The 21,755-nt window shown below is 44.7% G+C and overlaps 1 protein-coding gene across 1 annotated transcript in view; it reads left to right on the top strand.

Moving 5' to 3' along the window:
* Window positions 1–6,100: 6,100 nt before the first annotated feature.
* gramd1a (GRAM domain containing 1A) overlaps window positions 6,101–21,755 on the top strand; it is a gene marked incomplete at its 5' end in the record, with an annotated part of 45,367 nt that continues 29,712 nt past the window's right edge. The window contains 5 exons of the mRNA XM_080540798.1: window positions 6,101–6,573; window positions 20,056–20,287; window positions 21,120–21,140; window positions 21,457–21,541; window positions 21,738–21,755. The exon at window positions 21,738–21,755 is cut by the window's right edge and continues 86 nt beyond it. Of these exons, the coding sequence (XP_080396924.1) occupies window positions 6,101–6,573; window positions 20,056–20,287; window positions 21,120–21,140; window positions 21,457–21,541; window positions 21,738–21,755 (829 nt within the window). The remainder of the gene's footprint in view (window positions 6,574–20,055; window positions 20,288–21,119; window positions 21,141–21,456; window positions 21,542–21,737) is intronic.

The following is a 21,755-nucleotide window of genomic DNA, read 5'->3' on the forward strand; positions in this document are numbered from 1 at the left end:
GTCTATCACCAGAACCCGTTATGTTCGCTCTACCGTTGTCATAGGCGGGCTGTACCACAAAGTTTACACAAAGGGGGTTATCACTTTGAAATATGATATACTTGTATGGCAAGTAGATGTTTCTGGCTCCGTATTAGACCATTTCACTTACAGTACATCATTCTTAAAAAGTACAGGATCATTCTATCCTATTCTGGAAACAGTAACTCAATCTGCGACTTAACATCATGTCTTCGGTACCCCTATAATATACACAGTTTTTGTTCGGCGAGTTGAGATTCTGACTTGATTCCGTTGTTTTTGCTAGCTAATAGCTATAGTCCATTTATTTCAGCCAACATTGGTCCGGCAAATAAATAAATAAATAATAATAACGAAAACATTGAAATGCTCTAGCTACAAACGAAGCGTCTTCAACGTATCTAGATAGAGAGGGCAGGAACCAGACAGTGTTAACAAGCCTATGGAACATAGCTGTCTATCCTGGCTAGCTGGCGAACCCTTCTGTTTTCAGCTAGCTAGCTAGCTACCGACCGGTGGAACCATAGGGACCAGTGAGTTGCCAACAGTTGGCTACAAACAGATCAATGCAAACCCAGTAACTAAGAGTTCAATGCCTTTGGAGAAACTAGTATTAACTAGCTAGCATTTTTTTGTTGGCAGTTTGGGTGAGCTAGCTAAGTGAGTTAGCCAGCTAGCTTCCTGGAGGCAGCAGGAGTGGGGTTGACTCTGTAAAAGGATGCTAATGTGTTCCTGTGAAAAAGATCTGGATTTTAATATTTCCTCTCGCACCGTCGCTCGGCTTGTTTTCGAAGCCGAGCAAGAGACTCGAAATGGGGGACAGCATTCATCACACGGGAGGTAGGACCTGGTTAATATCCGAGTTTCACTCAGTTCTTCAAACTACACCAAACACATCAACACTGATCTGTCTAAAACACATTAACACTGATCTGTCTAAAACACATTAACACTGATCTGTCTCTGTTGACAGAATAACGTTCGTTGTTCGATCCAAGTTGTAGAACTAGCTATCTTCAGGGTATCCGCGGTGTCTTGAAAAGTATTAAAAGTTGATAAATCAATTTTGGGGAAATCAAGACCCTTAATAAGTATTAACAAGTCTTATCACGATTTTATGAGGTCTTGAATTTTGTAGGTCTTTTTCTGAATTAGACTCTGTCCAAAGAGTTTGAGTCCTAAAAACTTTTAGTAAACGTTTGTGAATTTATTAGTTTTATTAAAAAACAAAGATTAACCAGAAATTGTGTTGTATGATAGTGGTCTAGTCTATTGCAAACTCAAACTGTTAAGTTAAAGGTCTCACTGATGTCAACGGTTACAGCTCCAATTGGCGGTGAGGTCTGGAAAAATATTGACAAAGTCTTTAAAAAGTCTTAGAAAGGTATTGAAATTAACCTCAAGATTCCTGTATACACCCTGATCTTAGTTTCCATCTTTTTGATGTATAGATCTGTCACTTTATCATAGTAGTCAATGTTGTCAACGACAAGTAGTAGTAGTCAATGAGCTTTTCGTTGAGATGTGAAAGCTTTGAAATCTTTATGATCGTTTTGCTTTGATCAGTGTAACTACAGTAGTTGTCCTGTCACGTTTCCACATCATATTCCGATCATCGGGTTTCCTATCATGTCAAATAGGCTGTCTCACTGCTTTTATCCGCGTGTTTCATAATGTATCACTTCATAATGCAGGGCTGCCAAGTTTCACCAAAAGTTTGGAGTGAGATTTGGCGGTGGAGCAACCCAAAACTGTGCACGTTTTGGCAGCGGCGGCCCCTCTCTCCCACCCAATTATTTGTGCTAGTTTCCTGCAATTTTACATGTTGTTCATAATAAACCAGCACAAGAAATTAAAATAATGAACATTTTATAAAACAAGACAAAATATGAAATCTTAATAAACAGCCTACAGACTCTAAAAGAAAATTGGGCCCCATCAACAGGACTCAGCCCCTTGGTCAGAAGCAGAAAGACCCTTGGTCATCATCTTATATACAGGGCATTGCTCATAGATGGCTATCATGTTAGTACATACCAGGGTTTTTCCTGGGTCAGATTGAGGGCTTGGTGTTTGATCTTGTGCGCGCGCAGCGCTCCCAAAAATGTTTTGAGGTACCCCCAATTGTTGTATTTGTATTGTAAATTGTAATTATTATTATTATTAATGTACCATGTACCTGGTTATGTTACAGTAGAGAAACAAAAAACAGTTACCAAAACTGAGTATTTACTAGCTAATTGGCAAAAGATTGGCATGGTGCAACTGAAATTAGTAAACAACTAGTTTGAAACTAGCTAGTAACAACTAGGGGTTTAGTAACTACTAAATGCCTGCATTTAGTAATGACTTACGCCAAATTGGTGCAACCCAGTCCAGTAGGCTACCAGATACGATGTTGTGATGTATGCACATATTTTGCTACCAACGGTTGCCAGATGGAATTGACAATGTCCAGCCCAACCGGTCTAAAAGCTGCCGAATCCACCCGTCCAGTGTGACCAAAAGTAGCCCAATCTGGCAACACTGCTTGCTACGTTCTTGCAGCTCAGGTTCTTCCATCAGCGCTCGCCTGCCGCTTCGATTGCAGACTCAAGTTAACGCGCGTGCAGAAAGATGCCACGAAACTCATGTCCGGTAGCTTTCTTTCAAGGAATTTCTAAAATAAAAGTCCCGCAAAACAAATTGTTTTTTTCGCCGTGAGAAATAGAGATGCGGCGTGAGAGCGTGAGAACTGGTTGAAATGCGCGAGTCTCACGGCGATTGCGTGAGACTTGGCAGCTCTGATAATGTGTTTTCATAATCAAGCCTTTGTGTTCGCACAATAATCATCCTAGTTTGCATTGCACATACTTGACAACTAAAGTGTGGAAATCTCAGTGGTGTGTTTTATTTAGGGATGCACGATATTATCGGCACCGATATTTATCGGCCCGATAATGGGACATTAATGTTTATCGGTATTTATCGGTTTTATAAAATTTAGCCGATATTTAACCGATATTATGAAGCCGGAAATATTTCTGCTTCCGGTTTCCGCGCTCTGCTTCTGGTTTCCGCACTCAGGCACGCAGTTTGTTTTGACGAGATGCGAGCGAAACATGCCTTCCCCGGTGTGGACTTGCAACACATGTTCGACAAAAGTTCGGAGAGGAGGGCAAAGGTCTACGAGTTACAACACAACGACACATCTTGTAGCGGGTAGATAGTAATATCCCTCCCCTGGCCCCTCTGTTTTCCCTTGATAGCTGACAAGCTAACGGGTGAAGTAGCGAGGCCTGCTAGCAGCTAGCCTACAACCCCTAGCCAGCAATGGCTAACGTTGAGGCTAGCGGACCTAGCACAGCCGAGACGTAAATGGCTAGCTGGGACACCCACTCTAAGTGCGCAGCGTGTCTGGGATTAATCCACGCCCAGGCCGCTGTTATCTCTACCGATGAGTGTATCCACTGTGCAGTGTTCCCCAAGAAACTTCTCCGCTGACGGCTAAGTCGCATGGCTAGCCTGTCGGGAGAAGATCCGCTGCCATCACAGTCTAACGCGGACATGTCTCCAGGTTTACCGACACCATGCTGGGCGGACTTAGTGCCACATAGCCCTGACATCGGTTTCCCGGTACTGGATGACAAGGGAATTGACAGCTTTACCGCTGCTCGCTATTGTAATATTCTTGACAGACACGGACACGACTTTACTGTAGACATGTAGTTTATTTCTGGTTGCTGGCCGCGACCTACGGCAACTCCGTTGGGACACGACGGATACAGAAAGCGAATCACATCAGTGTGTTAGTGTGGTGTAGTGAGACAACACACAGTATGTTACAGCTATGACCCTAGGAGAGACTCGGACAATGATGAGGTCGCACAACGCATCTAATTACTCTTAGGTGAGCCTTTTTTGTTTTCATAAAAGGAGGCCAGATCTTGGCTAAAAAACGCATTGTGCACTGTCTATAACAGATTTAGTTTGTTAGAGGAAATAATAAATGAACATTTGAAGAGTCAGAAGTGTTCTCTTTGTTGTGTTAACAATAGTGATGTAAGTTAGATTTGGTGAGATCACTATGGAATATTAAATCATCAATCTTTGCTCACTACATAGCCTTTCTTACCTTCAGGTGTGCATGAACTACAGGTTATCAACTGTGAAATTATATCTGAATGGTCTTTATTGTCATTGATATAGTACAGGTACCAAACAACGAAATTTGGGAGGGGGAGCTCCCCTGGGGCTAGGAAAGAAAAAATAAAAAAATAATAATATCGGTATCGGTATCGGTTATCGGCCACGAGAAGCGGGTAAATATCGGTATCGGTATCGGTTGGAAAAAATGCATATCGTGCATCCCTAGTTTTATTGCTAGTTTACAATATATGGCTGTGTGCGAACGTCAGGGGGAGAGGGCGGCACAGGGATTATGATGGAGGACTTTGAGCAAACACCATGCCAGGATTGCCTTGTTCAAACGCCATGCCAGGATTGCCTTGTTCAAACAGATGAGCAAACAGTCTTCAGGCTTGGGCCTTGACTTTAGTAGGTGCCTGCTTTGAAGTAAGTAAAAAAAAAACAGTCAGACAATGGTATGTTCACCCTCAACCATCCAGACGTAGTATGTCGGTGGCATTCGGAGACACTATCCTATTTTGTTTCTCTAGCAATATTTGTCTAAAACGGTTAATTTATGTGTTTTTTGGTCTTCTTGCGTTTGAGATGCTTTGAAGGATTATTCAGATGAGTTACCGTGGAATAGGCATAAATTGCATTTTCTGGTTGGAAATAAGTTTTGGGGGGGACTTTATGTTTCTACTAACTAAAGCATTTCATAGCACTACTCAGCATCTGATGTTTCCTGATAACTTCAGCTGCGTAGTATGTGTACGTTATTACTGATTTAATACCAGAAGGGAGCAAAAGCTGCAAACTCTGTTACAGAAATGTCACCAAAACAATGGTTTGAAAGCAAAGCATTATGAATCCCTCATATTGGACATTGTGTACCATTCTCTCTGTCCATCTATGTCTTTCTCTAATGGGAACAATAATTTACAACAAACTGTCTAGCCTATGTCATGTGATACTTTCCATTCCGGGAACCAGTCATCCAGAGAGTATCACACAAACCAACATAAATAGGGGGTAGTGGTGGCCTAGTGTATAGTGAGTTGTACTGGTGATCAGAAGGCCATGAGTTCAAATCCCACCCAAGGCACTTAGTCCTAAATTACTCCAGGGAGACTGTCCCTGTAAACTCTAATTGTAAGTTGCTTTGGATGTGTTGCTAAGTGGTTAAAATATAAATGTAGAAATAGACCTCCAAAATGTATCAAAGTGAAGGGCTGTTTTAGTAAGGAAGAATGAGAATTATTAGTGAGTACAAAGTCTCTCTTCTCCTCAGCCCCCTGCTACAGCCGGACGTAAATCGTTGTCTCTCCCAGTGCAAGTTCAACTCTCGCAATGATGAGGCTGATTATGAAACTGCAAGCCTTGTGAACTCTGCTAAAGGGAGGAGGGAGAGGCAAGCAAGATGATGGACAGGGGGAGAGGTGCCGAGGAGGAGGAAGTGAAGAAACACATAACCACAGTCAACAGACAAGAAGGCTCATAGTCAGCCATACAAATAGAGCATGAGGTGGAGAGCTGAAAAAGGATCCTCCTAAGGAGAAGACTAGTGACGAAGAAGACTGCATTGTATGGCCTTTGAGAGCCCCACCCCTGGTTTCCTGCTGCAATATTATTGACTGTGGTCAGCTGTAAGGGAGAAACACAACCGCTGTCACCTTGTGAAGTAGCCTATAGTGCAATGGGCTGTTCTATGGAAAACAAAGCTTTCTCTACATGAAGGAGTCACTGGACCAATGAGGGATATTAACAAGTCTTTCCTCTACCTGGACTGAAGCCAACTTACCAAAAGGCAGAAGTTGGGACAAGCATCTCCTAACTTCCTCCTCTGGCATTACTGTTAGCATGACTAGAACTAACTAGCTTGTTGTCAGGGTCTCGTATTTCGTCCGGAGCCCGAACATCAGGGAGTTTGAATTGACAGAAGCAGAGCAAGTGGTCTTATTAAGACCTGAGGATGATGACGATGTCTGCAGCTGTGGGACCAGAAGCCAGCCAATCCATGGCCCAGCCAATCCCCATCCCAACACTGACCGTCCTCCCCCCGTCCTCGGACACAGAGTCTTGGTCCCGCTCGCCCAGCCCCCGGCCCCCCCGTCGCCACCACCACCGCCCCCGCCGAAGCAGAACCCGAACCAAGAAGAGGAGCGATGGAGAGCAGGAACAGGGGGACACCTCATCAATATGCCAGTGGGAGATTGCGGGGGAGGAGAAGGGAGGAAAGAGGAGCGCTCCTCAGCGAAGCCCCTCACCTTCTGCCCTCCTGGCCCCCCACGTGGAGGTGGAGGAGTTGGCCCAAGACGGCCCATCCCAAGACCACCTCCTACCCCCGTCTCACTCGTCCTTGTCTCGCAGCTCGTCCCCCGGCCGGCGTTCACGCTGGTCCCTCAAGAGCCTGCTCAGCAGGCAGTCGGACTGGGACAGCTGCAGGTCAGTGTTCTGCTCCCTGTCCGTACACTCTCTCCCTCTCCCTCTTTAGGACTGCCGCAGGATGAGGCCTCAGCTGTACGTCTGCAGAGTGCAGACAAACCCCCTTAGGGTCCTCCTTCCTCCTTCTCACTTACAGCAGCAGCTGCAGCACTGTTGGGTGGATGGCTGGAGGGTATGCCTTGTGCGTGCAATACCAGTTTGACTCCCTCATGTGCTACATAGCCTTGTGTTATAACTGTAAGCCGATTTGTATTCAACTTATTCGACTTGCATCATATTACTTGGAGACTAATATCATCTTGACATGTGAAACTGAGTGGTTCAGTTAGTCACTTGAAGTCATTAAAATCATGTGGTTTGTTTAACAGAGATTATAGAAGTTGAGTTTTCTGTAATGGCACAACAATGCCAACTGTTTGGAACGTGTAAGGCAGAGTTTATTGTTTAAGCACTAATACCGGGGAGAGGGCGGCAGATTATACTGTTAAAACTCAAATCAGAGTCGGGTCACGTAGTTCAATTTGGTCAGGCGGGCAAAGCGGGATCATGCATGTGAGGCCATCCTGCTCAGATGACGTTTTAGATAGGCTAGATATTTCCCGAGAACAAGATAACAGCATTATGTAGCATTATTAAAGGTAGCCTACACCTTGCTTTGCTAGCTATCTAGGAGAGCCCTGGAGCTTGTGTCCTGTGTGCATACACTTCATGCGAGATTCCACAGTAAAAGGAGAGAAAGAGAGGCATGATGTAAACAAAGCCTAGGGCTGAAAAGAGAGTGGTCTAGGCTAACTGAAGTTGTTAGCGAGAAAGCGAGATGGCTGTAGTCACAGAGGGAGTTAGGCCCGGTCACAAGGAGCAGGGAGGCAGGGCTAGCACACCGCTCATCCTGCTTAGAATGCATGACATCACCGGTGGCCAGTAGGAGCCTGTGTTAAGTCTGATGATGTCATTGCTGTCCAATGGGAAGGGGTCTTCTGGTGGCGCTGCAGTGTGCTCCGTGGGCCTGTCAAAGGGCTAACTGGGCAGACAGAGGGTGTTCCTCTTGCTCCACATGAACAGCTGTGCCCTTGTCCTTTTCATTTACCAACCAGTTTATTGACCCAGTTTCTTTGTTTTGTGATGAAATATTATGAAATGAAAATATTAGGCCTACTACTAATGAAATTTCTAGACCTCTGGTGATTTGTAGCTCTATTGTATGTATTGCTCACTACATTTAGGCTACCCTTCTGAATTGTGCATTAGGAACATTGTTCACTCCCCCCCCCCCCTCCCCCCCCATTAATTTCTGACGGGTGAAAGTGACAGATTTATAGTTGATGCTTGTAAGGATGAGGATAGTGCAGCATTTGAGTGCAAGACAAAAGCCGATCAGCAGAGCCCTAACGTTTGTTTGTATCTATGTTGTTTGACAAAGCATGAATGAAAACAGTAAGCCTGTGTTCGTTTTAACGTCACACAGTCACTGCAAACACCTGAGTTTGTAGTCTAAAGCTAGAGCTTTGTTTCCACACGCACAACTAACTCACCCATCAGGACCATGCTCAGTGCACCTCAGCCCCTGAAACCATTAAAATACCATGGCAGTGTTGATTTAAATATAAAACATATTTAGTAGCCTAATATAACTAAATATCAGAATAAAGACAATAGTGTTCTCTACATTGCACAAAGAGTAAAATATTTAGACAAAAATAAGTCTAGTAGGCCTACTAGATGTTTTCAAATGACATAAAGATTACTAAACTTAAAAACTGAATATTTATGTAGCTATAATATTAAGATTAGATTTCTCTTCAAGGATTGCGCTTTTCCACCTCCCTGCTCTTTCAATGCCTTGTTTAAAAATATGCTCAGAGATGAGCCACTTGTCTTTCTGTGAGCAGATATGCTGTGCTGCCGTAGACTGAAGACCCATCTTAAGACCCCTTAAACTGTCCCTCCTGAGACCTCTACTTCCCCTCTACCCCCCTGTACAGTTTCTCCAGCACTAAGACTGCCCCTGGCCCGGGCATAGATTACTTTTTCCTGCTATGATGACTGGTGGATAGATGATTCACATCGCTTTGGATAAAGGCGTCTGCTAAATGCCAAAAATGTAAATGTACGTAAATGCGCCTATCCATCTCTCTGCTCTTTCAATGCAATATTTAAAATCTCAGAGATGAACCACCTGTCTTTATGTGAGCAGATATGCTGTGCATTGTGGGAAATGAAGTGTTGATAACCAAGGTTATGACACTCGGCCATCTAGTCATGAGCATGTCACTGATCTAATGCTAAATTACAATTAGGGACTCTAAGCAGCGACGGTTGATGGGACAGCTGTGGTGTTAGAGGAAAAAGTTCCACTTTTCGCATGCGCAATTCTGTTGACACTTCCTGTCGTTGTAGCCCAACTGTCATACTCAGTAAAACATCTACAACGACAGGAAGTGTCGAGACAGAATCGCACAAAGTGGAACTTTTTTTTTTGGGAACGCCGTAGCCATCTCTTCAACCGTCGCTGCTTTAATAATAATAATAATAATAATAATAATAATAATACAACAGACCTATATAGCGCTTTTCTGGAGACTCAAAGACGCTTTACAAAGTGAAAAGACCTAAGAAAAGAAATAAAAGAAATGATAATTAAGGTAGTGCTGGGAGTGGGGACACAAGGAAAGAGAAGGGGGAGAGGGTTAACTAGTGAAGGCAAGCTTGAAGAGCTTGAGTTTTGAGGGCCTGTTTGAATGTTGGCAGGGTGTTGGTCTGTCTGATGTGGTCCCTATTTAGGACACTGCTTGAAACCCAGGTGTTTTCTGTGTCATTAGGCTACCTTGTTTTGTAGTATGAGTATTTTTATCCTACCCTGGCCTTCATTCTGAAGAGAGGACAGAATGTAGCTCTGTACAGTGAAAGTCATTAAAGGAATCGAATCCTAATTTTATCTGTAGATAAGCCTAAATTGAGTTATTTTGTTTCCATTGCTTTTGGCCTGCATGAAATGGTTTCAGAGGATAATCGACCCGTGACACCCTGATGAGAACTAACGATAAAGGCGAATTAAGGGGTTAATGGCTGCATGACAGCAGGGGTAGTCACTATAGAGGGGTCACATTACATGATGACCTGCAACCATTTGCATTTCGACAACATTGGAGGATTCAGATGACTGAATAGACACTGAAAGACTTGAATACAGTGGGCTATTAAGGGACGTTTTGTGGAGGCGGCAGTTGAGCAATTTGAATTGGAGACCAACCCGAGTGTGAAGCAGCCTGCAGTGGAGAAATGCCAGTTATGTCGTGAGGCATGTTCCTACAAGATGCTGTGGTAGAGCGCATCTGCATATCCTCATCACTCCATTGTTGAGGCTAGGCAGTGAGATGATATTAACTCTACCACAGACCACAGCTAGCCTATGCCCTCAATTTCACAGACTACAGCACCTGTAATTGTTTGTTGGGTTGTCTCATGTTTGTCTATCGGAAACCAATTTGTATTCCTCAGTGATTTGTCTTGAGTGCTTGATCAATACTTCTCCACCTTGATAAAGACTCACAACTGCTTACACAACATTCCACAACTGCCGCAGCAACAGTGGGAGCCTCTCATTGGAGCAATAGGCTTGGCCATCTTCTATCTCAGTCATCTTTCACCCCAGCCACAACTAGGCCTTTTTTTTTACTTTTTACTTTTTTTTACTGGGTAGGGAAATAAACAACTGTGTGTCTAATTGTTACTTCTTTGTACATGTAATTATATAGCAATTTGTGGTTTGTTTGCTGTGAACTAGTGTAATTATTTACACTGTGATCAACCTTCAAGGCTAATAGCCTCTTGTTGACTCTGAGTCAAGTTTATTGTCGACTTGTCATGAAATCTTTCACCAACTTGAGCTAGACTGATGGTTATTAATGGCTCTTAAGTCTCACTTTTTTTTATATAGGGTTAGGGTTAGGTGGTTTTATACATAATCACATTTTCTTCTTTTAGAACTGACGTGTAACTTCTGTGTGTGTGTGTGTGTGTGTGTGTGTGTGTGTGTGTGTGTGTGTGTGAGTGTGTGTGTGTGTGTGTGTGTGTAAGCACTGTCTCTATTAGGTAACCCACAGGATATATAAGCGTCCTTGGGTTTGAGAAAGGCACTATATAAATCAATTTATATAAAATATATTATTATTATTATTATTATTATTATTATTATGATACTGGTGTAGAAGAGGAGTCTTCTCTGCAGCTCTATCAGTGTTGAAATATTCAATAGTCTTAAACTAATCTTTTACTCTTCGAGGCATAACATTCATTGAACAAGCAAGCCCGAGCATTGCCCTCACTTGAGCAGTGGAGCGTAATTCCTCCTTAGCCAGTTATAGCCTTGGTTAGGCTACATCTTGTGAAAGAGGCAAACCTGCAGACTTGAGTTATAAGTTACCTGAGGTGAAGGGAAAACTACTAGCTGATAGTGGTGACCCTTGGGCCCCTGTCCTCTGGCCTATCTCTGTAGACCTGACCACCACCACCTGACTCTTGATACCTAATTGACTAAATTAGTCATTAGCCGAGCAAGTCTGGGCTCATAATCCCTGCCCTAACTGACACTCAGTCAGTTATCAATCGTCGGCGGGCCATGCACGTTGTGTCCCTCTGTGACCTATTTGTACTGTGTTCACCCTAGTTCATGATATTTATGGATTAGACTTGAGTTGAGTAATCCATTTTGGCCACGGTCTCCTCAGCAGCAAGCCAGAGACTTTGGAACGTAGTCATCTGAAAATGTGCTGAGTGCAGATCTAAATGGCGTTCTCTTAATTGGCCCTAAAACCATTGATCTCTCCTCGACTCCCTCCCACCATCTTTACATAAAAGTGAATTTCTGCGGAAAAGGCCAGGAATCAGAAGCTAGCACCCCAGCTTCTACACACACACACACACACACACACACACACACACACACACACACACACACACACACACACACACACACACACACACACACACACCTACCTCTCTCTCTCTCTTTCTCCCTTCGCCATCCCCCATCTTGCCCCTATGAACTCAGAGATTACCATGGCCACTGAACCTCAGAAAAACAGATTAGAGGGAGAGAGAGATGGCATGGGGAGATAGGACTGCACAGTGTGGATTATGCTGTACCATCGGTCTCTAATCCAGACTAGAGAGATGGAGGGTTAAAGGATTCTGTTTGGTTCTGGGCAGGTGGACACTGCTGCCAGCACAGTTTATACGTATATGTAGCCTAGATAATTACAGAGTGCTAAACCATACACGCCCTGCCATTTCATGATTAGATAAAACCTCAAGGATGTTATTATGGACATCATCCTATACCAGTTTCCGTAGTTTGCTTCAGAGTGGCACACATAGGCCTACATTTAATATTCTGTTCTATGTCTTCCATGTCCACTGTACCTCGTCCTCACGTATCACCGTATCGTCTCCTTCTCGGTGTCTCCCAGCTCACCGCTACTGTATGAGGTGGTAGGCCTCTATGGAAGCATATAGCTGACATAATTCAAATGCCAATGCAATATGAGATTGCAATTGCATGTTCCACTTTTGCATGCATTCTTTCAGACAATATTCAAATTCAAATGTAATTCTAATGATTTGCATTTGCATTTTCATGTACCCGATGTGCACATTCGCTGTCAATATTAAAATTATAATGCAAAGCCATTTGACAAAGTCATGCGCTGCTTTGTAGCTGACAAAATTCAAAAGTTCATTCTAATGTGCAAATGACTTTGCAATCCCAAAATAGCATATTCATTTGCCACTTTTGCCTGCGTTATTTGAGTCAATATTCAAATTGTAATGCAATAATGTGATTCGCAATTGCAAAGCCATTTGACAAAGTCATGCGCTGCTTTGTAGCTGACAAAATTCAAATGACTATGCAATCCCAAAATAGGTAAATCACAGTTATTAACCCGCAAAGGGTGCCTCCGGGCACCGTCTTTGCCCGTGAATAACACCGGCTATGAAGGTGGTACAATCACAATACTCCTTTGCTAACTTCACCATCGGTATACGGTCATTTTGAGCCCTTAACCACCGCACTGATATAACATCTTCATATACACCATACAGGCTACTGATTAACAGTAGGCAAATGCCAATTGAACAGATGTATTCATTATCCTATCTTAAGAAAACTAATGTAACACTCTCATCTGGGGACTTACACGGCAAATCAAATCAAAGATCGACAAATCCCTGATGACAGGGAGATGACATATGACTGCTCTGATGAATCAACCCCTATTTCATTAATTTTCTCTATATAACGACGTCGATCATTGATCGGCAACGACACTATATAATAGTTTGCCTAACTGGCCATCGGATTTGGGCTCCTAATATCTAAAAAGCACTATGGTTTTCTTATTTTATCGGATTAAAGTAGCAAAGACCAGAAATGTCCATTGACCGCCAGTCAAACTTCTACACTGCTATCACACAAAAAGGGGCGTGGACATGACGGGAGAGCAAAGTACCCGGATGTGTTTCCTAGAACATGTCAATGCAATTGCGTTTCACCGAACTGCATAGAGAGTTTGAATTTTGTCAGCTACAAAGCAGCGCATGACTTTGTCAAATGGCTTTGCAATTGCGAATCACATTATTGCATTACAATTTGAATATTGACTCAAATAACGCAGGCAAAAGTGGCAAATGAATATGCTATTTTGGGATTGCATAGTCATTTAAATTTTGTCAGCTACAAAGCAGCGCATGACTTTGTCAAATGGCTTTGCAATTGCGAATCACATTATTGCATTACAATTTGAATATTGACTCAAATAACGCAGGCAAAAGTGGCAAATGAATATGCTATTTTGGGATTGCAAAGTCATTTGCACATTAGAATGAACTTTTGAATTTTGTCAGCTACAAAGCAGCGCATGACTTTGTCAAATGGCTTTGCATTTTAATATTAATATTGACAGCGAATGTGCACATCGGGTACATGAAAATGCAAATGCAAATCATTAGAATTGCATTTGAATTTGAATATTGTCTGAAAGAATGCATGCAAAAGTGGAACATGCAATTGCAATCTCATATTGCATTGGCATTTGAATTGTGTCAGCTATATGCTTCCATAGGCCTCTCTAGCACGGTGACGCCTCCCCCCCCTCCCTCCCTCCCCCCCCCCCCCTCCCTCCCTCCCTCCCTCCCCCCCCCCTCCCTCCCTCCCTCCCCCCCTCCCTCCCTCCCTCCCTCCCCCCCCCCCCCTCCCTCCCTCCCCCCCCCCCTCCCTCCCTCCCTCTCTCCTCCTCCCACTCCCTATGTGTGCACAGTGTGCAGTGCTACGGGGATTACAACGTTAGCATCGGGTCCCAGACACAGAACAGGAGCCGTGGTCGGTGTACCTGACTGCGAAGGAAGGATTTCTGCAATGGGGAACTGAAACGATGGGCGCGTTTCCATGCGGGGAATGGAACTAGAATGAGAAGTTTGGAATTAGAACTGTTATGCGTTCTAATGACCGGTGAAACCAGACGTCGAGCGGACACACTGTCTCTTAATTAAACCCCATCGCTGTGCCCTGAAGACCGATGCTATATCGATGCAATAAACGGCGTGTGGACATCACGTTTAATCGGCAACACACCTCATGACATGTTCGAGTAAGTTATTAATGCCATTAACAATTGTTGACTTTTTTTGTTGTCCCGTCCCATTTGAGCTCCAATGGCGACGGGTAGTTTATGGTTATGTTTACATGCGTCGTGCCTTTCGTGTCCGTGGTCGAAGGAAGATCTGATCCCGATGGAAACCTGGGTGGGACGTCAGTGTCATTGTGGTTCCTATGCAGAAAGCGGCCACACATACATGTCATTATGTATTATACATTATACATCCATGTCATTCTAGGCTTGTCTGGCTCGAGCATCATTGAGTGGAGACGGACATTCTATTCCATGTGATGCCCACTTCAGCGTCCATCTCTGCGCTGTTGTGCTTCTTATCCCTCTATCTACCTATCCCTCTATCTACCTATCTATCTATCTATCCAGCTATCCCTCTATCTACCCATCTATCTATCCCTCTATCTACCCATCTATCTATCTATCCCTCTATCTACCTATCTATCTACCTATCCCTCTATCTACCTACCCATCTATCTATCCCTCTATCTACCCATCTATCTATCCCTATATCTACCTATCTATCTACCCATCTATCTATCCCTATATCTACCTATCTATCCAGCTATCCCTCTATCTACCCATCTATCTATCCCTCTATCTACCCTTCTCGTTTTGAGTCTGAAATCCGCTATCTGCTTCATTTCTCCATTCTCACCAATCCATTATTTAGTTTGATGATAATACTAATAATCATTCATACGTTGTTGATGCATAGTTGTACCCACAGGGTCACTGGAGTTAATTGTATCATTCTAAATCGCATTGTTTGGGTTATGCTGCCTGTCAATTCGACACCAAGTGTTAATACATTGCACTTTAATATCACTGTTTTTAAGAATAATTAGGCTAGATGTAGTTTGCAGTAATGGACAATATACAGTGAATGGAACATTCTGGTAATGGCCCTTGACACTCGTTTGCCTTTCCACCCTGCATTAGGTAGGATTTAGTTTGTAAACACACTGACACAGATTCACACGGATTACTGCCCTGGCCGCACCATGACCACAACAAGCCTAGGCCTATTAACTGTAAAGGTAGCTCTGTGGAATAATTAAACCTACTGATGGGCTTATTCCACTTTCCATAACAGAATTGATCATCCTGAAAGGAGCTGGAGGACAATGTGTTTTGAGGTGATCTCTTAAAGCTCAATCTGGCTGCATCACCCATGTTGGTCAATGTTCAACAGAGCTGTTAATGGTGTCTACTTCCTTTGATTTCCATATTCAGACAGACAACTTTGAGTGGGGGGGGGGTTATTCCACAAGTGAGTGGTGTTTCCGTGGAGATGCTGATATTTACCCCAGTACCCCCGCCCCCCTACCTCTGGTCACCACGACAACGGGAATCGGGTCGGCGGGGGTTGAGCGAATTTTGGCAGCGCTGAGGGACTCGAGTTGGACAGAGAGAGAGAGAGAGAGAGAGAGAGAGACAGAGAGACAGAGGGAGGGAGACAGCCAGCCAGCAAGGGAAGGGGGGACAGATCACTGGGGGATTGGAGAAGAGAAGAAAAGGGGAACAGAATGTGCAGGGGAGAGAGATTAAGAAACTGAGACCCTGCAGTTGGGGTGAACAAGAGAGGACAGACTAGAGGTTGGTAGAAACTCCAGGCTGCTGAGGTCCAGCTACCAGCTGATGACTCAGTGTCGGCTATGAGTTATTGTTTGAGATTAATTAACACAATTATCAAATGAGCTCACGCAGCACGGAGCCCCTGCATCATACCGGGAAAAGTGCACCCCACTGCAGTTACTGGTTGGCTACTGGCGAGAAGTATTTTGCTTTGTTAATATTGTAGCCCTATTTCTTAATTAGGTCTAAAACCATGGCCAAGACGAGCAATTAGTGTGTGTGTGTGTGTGTGTGTGTGTGTGTGTGTCTGTGTCTGTGTGTCTGCTTGTGCACGTGTTTTTCTGTGACTGATATGTATTTGCTTTGTGTCTCTGTGCGTGTGTCCTGAGTCCTGACAGAGGTACAGACTTAACAGGTGGACTCTGAGGCAGCTCTATAGGCAGGCTGTGTACACCGGTCAATACTGCAGACAGTTCAATTTGACAAAGGAATGGAAGTGCAACCATGGCAACATTTGTTGTTACATAAATATGGCCATTTGCATTGTGCCAAGACCGGAACATGAGATCCACATATTATGGGAGCAATACAGCAGGTTTGACCTTGTCTTTGAGTCCCTGTCCCCTCGCTTACCTTAGGCCTAAGACAACAGTCTGGTTGTTTACATGCTGTGTGTGATGAAGCTGAGCTGAACGAAAACCCCAGATTTAATATTTTCTCCCTAACTCCGTGCTCATGTGTTCATTTTTGCATCAGTGCCTTAGTAAAAGGACCTTTTGTGAAACAGCACCTAGTAGATCAAACAGAGCTTTGTACTGTTGTGATTTTTGGACGTGGTGAAACCACAGGGCTGTCACTTCACTGAGCAAGGCTATTCAGGAATGGACTGGGTGACTGGATTCACGTTGGTTTTCAAATTCAAACTTGGGCACAAACTTTTTGATGGCTAGTGGCAAAAAGAGTGGCACACAGTGAAGTGGACAGTGGACTGGGTGGGGTCACAACATCTGGCCACTCTGTAGTGAAGTAGTAAATAACTGCCAATGGCGCCTGGTCATAGCATAGATTTTTTTCTTATGATGACTGATGTAGCCTAGCCTTGATGATTCACTTACTTTAGACAAGTAGCCTAGTTGTAAGTGGCTTTGGATGAAAGCATCTGCTAAATGTCAAATATGTAATATATACTTAATTAGATGGGCCAACATTAGCTTGCCTATTTGCAAGGACTGTTGTGCAAGTATGCTACATGAACTTATTTTATCGTGTATTCTAGGTTACGGATATGGTGGAGGTTAACTTAAAAAGTAGGCTAACAATTGTGGTTAAAATCCCATTAGCAGTAAACTCCATACCGAGGACTTCATCCTTTCTGGCATGGTCAGTTTGCAAAGATACCTCAAATCCTGATTTGATTTGATTAATTAGGATCCCCATTAGCAATGCAAAGCATCAGCTACTCTTCCTGGGGTCCACACAGAACATATACACATATAACAAAGAAGAATGACATCAACATAACATCACAGAACATATAACAAAGGAGAAAAGAAAGACATCAACATACATAACAACAAATAATAATAATTAAAAAAAGAAAGTCAGCAATGCTCACGGCCTCAGTGTTTGTTGAGCATCACAAAACACACAACAACAAAAAGAACCATCCACAGATTCCACACACAACAATACATAACAGAAATAGACACAAAATGCTCAGTTAGGAGTACCAGTGCTAACTACACCAATCTAGTGCGTATGATGATGTGTTGCTTCACTTGTTTCAACTGATACTAAAATGAATCCCCACTCACCCTCAACCAACCACTAACTTCTCCCCTCAACCACTCACTAACATCTCCCTCTCTCCCCTCAACCACTCACTAACATCTCCCTCTCTCCCCTCAACCACTCACTAACATCTCCCTCTCTCCCCTCAACCACTCACTAACATCTCCCTCTCTCCCCTCAACCACTCACTAACATCTCCCTCTCTCCCCTCAACCAACCACTAACATCTCCCTCTCTCCCCTCAACCACTCACTAACATCTCCCTCTCTCCCCTCAACCACTCACTAACATCTCCCTCTTTCCCCTCAACCAACCACTAACTTCTCCCCTTAACCACTCACTAACATCTCCCTCTCTTCCCTTAACCACTCACTAACATCTCCCTCTCTCCCCTTAACCACTCACTAACATCTCCCTCTCTCCCCTTAACCACTCACTAACATCTCCCTCTCTCCCCTCAACCACTCACTAACATCTCCCTCTCTCCCCTCAACCACCCACTAACATCTCCCTCTCTCCCCTCAACCAACCACTAACATCTCCCTCTCTCCCCTCAACCACCCACTAACATCTCCCTCTCTCCCCTCAACCACTCACTAACATCTCCCTCTCTCCCCTTAACCACTCACTAACATCTCCCTCTCTCCCCTCAACCACTCACTAACATCTCCCTCTCTCCCCTCAACCACTCACTAACATCTCCCTCTCTCCCCTCAACCACTCACTAACATCTCCCTCTCTCCCCTCAACCACTCACTAACATCTCCATCTCTCCCCTCAACCACTCACTAACATCTCCCTCTCTCCCCTCAACCACTCACTAACATCTCCCTCTCTCCCCTCAACCACTCACTAACATCTCCCTCTCTCCCCTTAACCACTCACTAACATCTCCCTCTCTCCCCTCAACCACCCACTAACATCTCCCTCTCTCCCCTCAACCACCCACTAACATCTCCCTCTCTCCCCTCAACCACTCACTAACATCTCCCTCTCTCCCCTCAACCACTCACTAACATCTCCCTCTCTCCCCTTAACCACTCACTAACATCTCCCTCTCTCCCCTCAACCACCCACTAACATCTCCCTCTCTCCCCTCAACCACCCACTAACATCTCCCTCTCTCCCCTCAACCACTCACTAACATCTCCCTCTCTCCCCTCAACCACTCACTAACATCTCCCTCTCTCCCCTCAACCACTCACTAACATCTCCCTCTCTCCCCTCAACCACTCACTAACATCTCCCTCTCTCCCCTCAACCACTCACTAACTTCTCCCTCTCTCCCCTCAACCACTCACTAACATCTCCCTCTCTCCCCTCAACCACCCACTAACATCTCCCTCTCTCCCCTCAACCACTCACTAACATCTCCCTCTCTCCCCTCAACCACTCACTAACATCTCCCTCTCTCCCCTCAACCACTCACTAACATCTCCCTCTCTCCCCTCAACCAACCACTAACATCTCCCTCTCTCCCCTCAACCACCCACTAACATCTCCCTCTCTCCCCTCAACCACTCACTAACTTCTCCCCTCAACCACTCACTAACATCTCCCTCTCTTCCCTCAACCAACCACTAACTTCTCCCCTCAACCACTCACTAACATCTCCCTCTCTCCCCTCAACCACTCACTAACATCTCCCTCTCTCCCCTCAACCACCCACTAACATCTCCCTCTCTCCCCTCAACCACTCACTAACATCTCCCTCTCTTCCCTCAACCAACCACTAACTTCTCCCCTCAACCACCCACTAACATCTCCCTCTCTCCCCTCAACCACTCACTAACATCTCCCTCTCTCCCCTCAACCACTCACTAACATCTCCCTCTCTTCCCTCAACCAACCACTAACTTCTCCCCTCAACCACCCACTAACATCTCCCTCTCTCCCCTCAACCACTCACTAACATCTCCCTCTCTCCCCTTAACCACTCACTAACATCTCCCTCTCTCCCCTCAACCACTCACTAACATCTCCCTCTCTCCCCTCAACCACTCACTAACATCTCCCTCTCTCCCCTCAACCACCCACTAACATCTCCCTCTCTCCCCTCAACCACTCACTAACATCTCCCTCTCTCCCCTTAACCACTCACTAACATCTCCCTCTCTCCCCTCAACCACTCACTAACATCTCCCTCTCTCCCCTCAACCACCCACTAACATCTCCCTCTCTCCCCTCAACCACTCACTAACATCTCCCTCTCTCCCCTCAACCACTCACTAACATCTCCCTCTCTCCCCTCAACCACTCACTAACATCTCCCTCTCTCCCCTTAACCACTCACTAACATCTCCCTCTCTCCCCTCAACCACTCACTAACATCTCCCTCTCTCCCCTCAACCACTCACTAACATCTCCCTCTCTCCCCTCAACCACTCACTAACATCTCCCTCTCTCCCCTCAACCACTCACTAACTTCTCCCTCTCTCCCCGCCAGCACTGCCAGTAACTCTCCACGCAGCACCCCTGGCAGCTCACCCTCCCTGCGGCGCCGGGTGCTGGGGGGTAGCAGGGCCAGTGAGGCGGAGGGCGGGGCGGAGCGCAGCGGAGGAGGTGGTGGAGGAGGAGGAGGAGGAGGAGGATCGGACAGCCCCCTGCCCCCCACGCCCTCCTCCTCCACCACCTCTGCCTACCCCCTCGCTACACGCCACTTCAGCCGCAACGCCAAGGTAAGGGGCCCACCCAGGTCACAGAGTTTTGAATACAGGCTGTCAGGACTGCAGAGGACTTTTCTTGCGATGACTGATGGATAGATTGACTTACTTAGACAAATGTATTGTTGTAAGTCGCTTTGGATAAAGGCGTCGGCTAAAGGCCAACAATGTCATGTAAAGGCTAATGCCAGGCTGTTTGTTTGGGTCCTCACTATATGGCCACTTTTCACATGACATTTTTATAACCCTAGACATATAGTCTAGTTTGTCTATAACTGTAACACTATATTAGTGAAAAAGTTGAAATCTATTTTGAAATTGTTAATAAACTGCAAATAAATAAGCTATTTTTGTCTTAATTCAAGCTAGCGCAAGGCATACGGTTTGGGTGAAGCTGTGGTTAGGGGTTATGGATAGTGTTTAAAGTCATGTTTTAAGAGGGTTAGGGTTCGGAGAAGAAATGGTTCTAGTTCCTGTTTAGTAGCAGGATCAGATGGTGACGGTCGTGAGAGGACAGATAATTACACACAGTATTACACAGAAAAAAAACGTATACAGGATGTAGATGTTAGATGGTTGTGTGTGTTTAGATGACTTTGTGTGTGAGGATCCCATGCAAGTAATAGTCAACTGTCAAACAGTAAGGCTAACAGCTGAAATGCGTAAGTGTAAATAGGCCAACAACTCATGACTATATCTTCAGAGCTATATTAGAAGAGAGCTATCCCAATTGGCAATGTGCAATTGTCTTTAACTTTGAGCTAGCCAGCCAGTTACAACAATTACTGCTTAATGGCAGGGAAAGCATTGGATGCTGTTCCTCACATATGTTCTTCTTTCCTTGCAGAAAATGCAGAGCTGGTACAATGTAAGTACACGTTTTAGCACTCTTCATTAGTGTTTTACACTTCAGTGCACTTTATGTTGCTGATGCCACACACTTTACTGTTTCCTGGTTGGAGTGGGTGAGATGGCTTGACACAGTGAAATAATTGGGCCAGTCGATGAAAACTGAAAACAAGGTCCTTCTCTCTCTTTCAAACATACCCTCATCTACCTATACAAAGACTGTCAGTCTTACCTGAGGCACATACGTACATGCTTAGGCTGCATAGCTCATATGGAACAAGAACTACATAGTAAATCTCTCTTTCTCTCTCCCCCTCTTGCTCTCCCTCTCTCAGGTTCTTAGTCCCACTTATAAACAGCGTAACGAGGATTTCCGTAAACTCTTCAAGAAACTGCCAGACACTGAGCGACTCATAGTGGGTGAGTAGAACACTCTCGGAGGAGGTGTGTGTGTCAAAACCCGACTCTTCATTTACCATCACTAGCACTTGCCATTTGAGTTATCTGTGTATGACAGAGTTGAGCTCAGACTCGCTCTGGCTCGTGTGCTTTTTCTCCTCTTCATCCGTCCCTGCTCTTTCTCCTCACTCCTAATCTTCATCCTCCTCTTCCTCAGATTACTCCTGTGCTCTGC

Source organism: Nansenia antarctica (genome assembly GCF_963989245.1).
Source record: "Nansenia antarctica genome assembly, chromosome: 10".
Lineage (NCBI taxonomy): Eukaryota > Metazoa > Chordata > Actinopteri > Argentiniformes > Microstomatidae > Nansenia > Nansenia antarctica.